Source organism: Nestor notabilis, unplaced genomic scaffold (genome assembly GCF_000696875.1).
Source record: "Nestor notabilis isolate BGI_N333 unplaced genomic scaffold, ASM69687v1 Scaffold19805, whole genome shotgun sequence".
Taxonomy (NCBI): domain Eukaryota; kingdom Metazoa; phylum Chordata; class Aves; order Psittaciformes; family Psittacidae; genus Nestor; species Nestor notabilis.
Genome location: NW_009930833.1, coordinates 2,675 through 8,947, shown reverse-complemented (window position 1 = coordinate 8,947; position 6,273 = coordinate 2,675). Strand labels below are relative to the sequence as shown.

At 44.5% G+C, this 6,273-nt stretch overlaps 1 protein-coding gene across 1 annotated transcript; it reads left to right on the top strand.

Moving 5' to 3' along the window:
* Positions 1-38: 38 nt before the first annotated feature.
* Positions 39-6,065, top strand: UBFD1 (ubiquitin family domain containing 1; the record flags this gene model as incomplete). Its single annotated transcript, XM_010015611.1, has 5 exons — positions 39-242; positions 1,397-1,462; positions 1,670-1,775; positions 4,062-4,144; positions 5,419-6,065. Coding segments are annotated over 5 exons (570 nt in total), but the record flags the coding sequence as incomplete, so codon positions are not given.
* Between the last annotated feature and the right edge of the window lie 208 nt (positions 6,066-6,273).

The following is a 6,273-nucleotide window of genomic DNA, read 5'->3' as shown; positions in this document are numbered from 1 at the left end:
GGCCGGCTCGTAACCGCTGTTCTTGCCTCTTAGGCCTCCCCCCTGCCATGCAGAAAGTTATGTTCAAGGGACTTCTACCGGAGGAGAAGACGCTGCGGGAAATCAAAGTAACAAACGGAGCGAAAATCATGGTGGTCGGCTCCACCATCAACGACGTTTTGGCGGTCAATACACCCAAAGAAGCTGCTCAACAGGAGGTCAAAGCGGAAGAAAATAAAAAGGAGCCACTTTGCAGACAAAAGGTTGTTAATGTCTCGCTAATTCCCGGCGGGGGGAGGGGGGCTGTGGGCTTTGCGAGGCTCTTTTGTGGTCATCTTTGGGTCCTGTTCCTTCCCAGAGCAGGCTGGGGTTCGTTTCTCATAGCTGAGTGATAGGGCTCAAGGCCGAGGAGTTCTAGCAACAGAGGAATGTTTAGGCTAGCAGAGCTCTGCGAGATACCACTTGTGCTGGTGCCAGGCTCAGCTCAGCATTTCGGATAAGAAATGGTAAATAACAGAAATATTTTGTGGTTGTTAAATCAGACACAGTCTAGATGAGTTCTGCCTAAAACCTGACCAACTTTTATTGGTGTAAAAGAACTTGTTCTCCAAAAACTGCCTTTAAAATGAACACCAAGAGAGCAGCTCCTTCAGCTGTCCCAGCACTGAAGGGAACGCAGATGCTCAATGCTCCTCTCGTGCCTTGAAGTGCTGCCTCCGAGCAGGAGGGCCAGAGCCGTGCAGGGGGCTCGCTCTGGTGCAGTGCTGCACTTGTGGGGCTGAGGAATGGTTTTCAGCTTGAGGCATTAGCCTTCCCCCACATAAACGTGATTTAAACTTGGGTAACTCATCCTTGAACTGCAACCTTCGTGAAACGTGCTTTTGTTTTTCTGTAATTTATCATAGTTCACGTTCACTCTAAGTTCCATCATTGCTTAAAGGTACTCGGCAACTGACAAGCTCTGAGCATGGTTTTCTCAGTTACTACTGCTCTAATCTCTTCTGGTTTGTTGCTGTGTTGCAGTATGTTGCACTATCACACATGGGGGGTTCTGCCATTCACTGGATGTAACACTTGACTGTTAAGACTGTCTTGCTAAATGCCAACTATGTGATTCAGCATGTCTGATATTAAAGGGGGACTTTAATTTTTTTATAGATAGATATATTAGAATATGTATATTGTAGAAGGGGTGTTACCCTTTGCCTCATAGTGGTGCTCTGTTCATTTGTAGAATTTCTTTAGACCGTCCCAGAAAGTGCTCAGTTAACTTTAAAAATTAACCATTTCCTGTGTGATGATAAGTGACTGTGAGTAGTCCATAACTGTGTCTTTGTGCTGGCGGGATATGGTCAAGGGGGCTGCTGGAAGCTCTGCTGAGTCTCTGTAAATTCTAACTTCTGCTTTTATGTTGCAGCAACACAGAAAAGTATTGGATAAAGGCAAACCTGATGATGTGATGCCTTCCGTTAAAGGTGTTCAGGTAAGTAGATAAGTGCTTGAGACATTGTTATCATCAGGAAAGAGACTTCTTTTGTGGTTTGGGACCTTTCTTTGCTGGTTCAGTCGTTCTTCACTGTCTTAGCAGGAAACTGGAAAGATGGATCATCCTGATGCTTAAGAAGTGAAGAGAATGTAGCTTTTTCTGTTCAGGTCTTTCACCCTGACTTACTGTGTTCCTCCTCTGTAGGAGCGCCTGCCAACAGTGCCATTATCTGGCATGTACAACAAGTCTGGAGGGAAAGTCAGATTGACCTTTAAACTTGAGCAAGACCAGCTATGGATTGGTACAAAAGGTGAGCAGCTCTAAAGCCCTGAGATGAATAGTGGGTAATGGGGCTAGAAGCAAGTTGTGTGGCCCTGAAATAGCTCCTGGTGTGACTAAATTGTGCTTAGAGAATAATGTTGGTGTTGCAGTACTTCAAGGTTAAGTTTTGCTTCCTCTTCTCAGATGCCATTTGCCCAGATCATTGACTATTACTTGATATTTCATTTGTGTTCTTGGAAAAACCTGAGTTCAGTTGTGCCGGTGGAGGAATGCTCCAATCTGCTGTTCATGGCTGCAAACTCGCATTACAGTATTTGGCATTTCTGGCCTATCTCAAAAGCACTTCTTAAACATTGGTTTGGTGCCAGCATCCCACAGAGGCTCAATGGCTTGGCTAAGGCTCGAAAGGGAATCTTAGAACTGGGATTAAACTTGGAGTGCTGGCATCTCTGTCAGTATCTGTCCTTCCAACCAAAATTAGCTGGGTGTCTCGTTTCAGTGATGCACAAGTGCGGAGTCTCTGGCCTGTGCTGCTGTGCAGAGGAATCAGTTTACTGTCTTGAGTGGTGCCAGGAGGAGCTGAGCGTGCTGTGCTGCAACGTGCATGGCTGAGGATGTCTCGGGTAGCCCCGGCCTCCAAGGGAAGCTCTGCTCCTGTAGTTAGACCAGGATGGGCAGTATTAGGGTGATGAGCAAGAGGAAGACAAGTGCTTGCTCACTGTCCCGCTAAAGTAACCTGGTTGGATGGTAGTAGTGGCTTTGGATGGCACCTCCAGAGTAAGCAGAAATCTCTGAAGGTTTTGACCTTTCCTTTGTAGGACAGACTTGTTTGGGAAGACTTTTGTGGCTTTAAAACTTCCGTTGGTACCAGCTGCAGTGATTTTTTTCTTCTGGGCTGAGTGGTGGAGCAAGACACTGGGGGGGCTTTTCTGCCTCTAAAGGTCGGGCAGTCGGGTACTTCCATCACTGACAATGTGTTCTGAACACATGCTTAGTATTTAGATCATTCCCTTCACCTTCTGGATGAGTTTCAAGTTTAGTATTTCTGAAGTGTTCTAGATCAGTGTTTCTTAAGCTGTGAAATTTGATTCTTCTTGTAGTCATCTGCCTTTCATGTAACCTGTTTCCCTACTTCCCCAAATTAGCAGCAGCTTGCTCCCTCTAGGGAATGGTTGTAATTGCTGGCTGCTGTTGGGAAAGCTCCTTCCTGCTCTGGGAAATTCGTGGCAGACACCAGCACATAAGGGCTGGAATAAACCAGCTGGGTGTTAACACTCTTTGTCACTTGCTGGTCCTGGGAAGTTGAAATTGATTCTTCCTGCACGCAGCCTCCCTGTGCTTCACCGGTCGCTTTGTGCAGGGTTTGTGCACTCTGAGGTTTGGCAGAGGCAGATGTTTCTCGGTTGCTCTGTGTCAGAGGTGTTGATCATGTGGATGTGTCTGTTGTTGAGGTACTGTGCGGAGAGTTGATTTGTGGGATGCTAAGTGAGGACAAAGTAAGATTTTCCTCAATGAATGAACACTGTGAGTCTAAGTTGGGTAGATCAGAGTCAGCTCAGTAATTTTAGGTGGACACTGAAAGCTAGAACTGAAAGGAAGGGTCTTGGAGTAAGTCATAGAGAAGTGAGGACACAACTGAGAGAAGTCTGCCATGAACCGTATTCTTTGTCATTTCTTGTTGGGTACCTCTGGTTGACATGACTTTGTCATGTAATTATAGGCATCTTTATCTTCAGTTTCGCTTTCTTGCTTTCCCTATTTACTTGTATTTCCTTCCCTGTGCTTTTATAGTAAGAGTTGAACAATGCCTGAGGGTAAAACCAGGAGAAGGCTTTCAAAGGGCTCTTTAGCCTGTCTTTGTTCAGCTTCCAGCCTTGTCATTGCAGCAGAGCTTAGTACCTACCTGTAGAGCTTAGAGCTACCCTTGGTAATCAGTCCTGAATATTCTTACAGCTGGACCAGCCTTTACTATGGTGAGTAATCCTGATGGTCCAAATGGAGTTCCTTATGGGGAAGCATTAAATAAAGCCAGGGTGTCCCCATCACTCAGTTTAGGCTTGAATCAGGTACACTGAAGTACTACATGTGATGCAGAGACCTAAAATGTAAGGAACTGTGGGATCCAGTTTTGGATTCCTGGGGGATATGTGGTGATGTGGACAATGGGCTTCTCAGCAGCAGGTATCCAAAGTTCACCCAGAGGAGACTGCTGATATGAGGAGCTTTTGGAGGTAATAGAGGTGGTATTTGAAATTAATATGAACTACTACTGCATCATATGTCAGAAATAATACTTTGATCAATTTTAATGTAGAGAGAACAGAAAAGTTACCCATGGGGTCCATTAAAAATGTGGTGAGTGAACCTATTGAAGGACATGAGGATTATCACATGATGGTAAGTAATGCCTCTCCTTTAATATATCCAGTCTAATTTACTTCATTCGAATACATGAAGCAGGGCTTTTAAAACAGAGCAAGTTGGAGGTGGGTAGCGATAGCAGCCTCCTGTGGTGTGAAGATGGGAATGTGGACATGGTGTGCTGTCAGCGTAAATATTTTGGGTGGCATGGTGGTTATCTGCTGCTGTGTGGAAACCTGGGCTGGTTTCACACAGACATGAAGGGCTTGAGCATTGTCTCCTGTCTCCTGTCTGCTGACAGTGTTAGCAGAAAAGTGCTCACAACATAGCTCCTGATTTCTTACTGGTATTTCCCTGTATTTAGTTTATTTCTGGTTTCTGTTGGCAGTTACATGAATGACACATTTTCATAAAGAACAGGCCTTGCTGGAGGTTAAACAAACAAATAGTGATTTGATGCTGTATATTTTTCCCATATGTGATTTTCTGGAAATCTGGTTCAGGGTCTAGAAAAGTAGCACATTTAAGAAGAAACCTCTGCTAATTCCTCTGAATTCTGGGCTGTTTCTTTTAATCTATGGGGGGTTTTTTCTAGCTCTTGCTTTCCAAAGTACAGTAATAACTTTTAATGCTGAAATAAGTTCCTTTATATAAGTCTGTTTCCTTCAGGGGAAGAAGGGGGAGATGTTATACCCTAAAATCATTGTCTGCAGGAGGGTGCTGGTCTGGGCTTTGTCCAAATACTGGGGTTTTGATCACCCATGTAAGAAAATGCCCTCTTCAGAGTATGCTACAATACACTCTTGCCCTAAGGCAAGGGTAGGGGTTATTGTCTGCCATGGTGCTCCTCAACTGTGGACACAGACATAAGTTGAGAACAGGACGTTATGTCTGAATGTAAAATTCCATTAGATCTTATGACTCTGGAAACATGGTCATTGTCTTTCGTTCTTGTTTGGCTTCTCAACTCTGTGCCTTCCAGTCAGTTCTTTAGAGACTTGGACTTACGCTGCAGATTCTGTCTTCCAAAATAATTTCCTCATGTTCTTGAAACCGGCCAAGAGCTTTTGCTGCTGCTGTGGTATCATAAGAGGGAAGAGCTCCTCGCTTTAACTGGTACTTTGCAGTTCTCATTTCTCTGAGGAAGCTTTTTCTTTTGCTTTCCAAGTAACAGGAGCGTGCACCAAGTGATTGTAGGAGATGGTGGGTGCCGCAGACCCGGCTGAGTCCGTGGTGGTCGGGCTGTACCTGCCCGCTGGTAGGAGCTGTTTGTTTCCTCTTTGTAAACGTTGTCATTTTTGACTTCACAGGCATTTCAGCTGGGCCCAACAGAAGCGTCTTACTACTGGGTCTATTGGGTACCAACTCAATATGTTGATGCAATCAAAGACACGGTGCTGGGCAAGTGGCAGTATTTTTGAAAGCACGCTCACCTCTGGCACAGGAAAATGACACAAAGCAAAGGACACTGCTGGGAGAGGCCTCCGACATCCCTGGATGTGACAGTCCTGGAACTTATTAATAAAACCTGATAAACGAGGCGTTGAGGGAAGCCAGAGGTGATGTTCTTTCACCATTAGTTTACTTTTAACTTAAAAACTTCACCATCCCTTTTCTGCAGTCAGCTTCAACCATATTTAAAGCAAATACAATGGAAATCAATAAATCTTAATTCACAAAGTATCGTGTGTAATACACTTAAATCTGCTGAGAGTTGATCTTCCAGTTTAGTTTTAAAAAGAAAATATGACGATGTATTATTGAGGATTTTTTACATGGTTTGAACAAAACCAGATATTTTCATAATCTTTCAGTTAGACTTAATTTCGTGACTTGGTTGTGACTGAGACTTTCAGAAGCTGTTTTTTTAAGAATAAACTTTAAGCAGTATGCAAACTGATGCTCAGTAAAGCCATATTCTGTGGCCCTTTGGTTTCAGGTTTGACTCTTTGGTAGCAAAACTAACGTTTTCATTATTATTTTAACCCAAAGATGCCCTGCTTTGCTCCCTGCTTTGCCCTTGTTTTCCACACCAGATGCTCTGGGTTGGTACTCCATGTAGCATGTTTGGAGCAGATGAACACCACTGTGCTGCCTCCCACTCCCTTTCATGCCACGTTAGTTGTTCCCCTCCCACCCTGCACCTCGCTGCTCCTGTCCTCCCC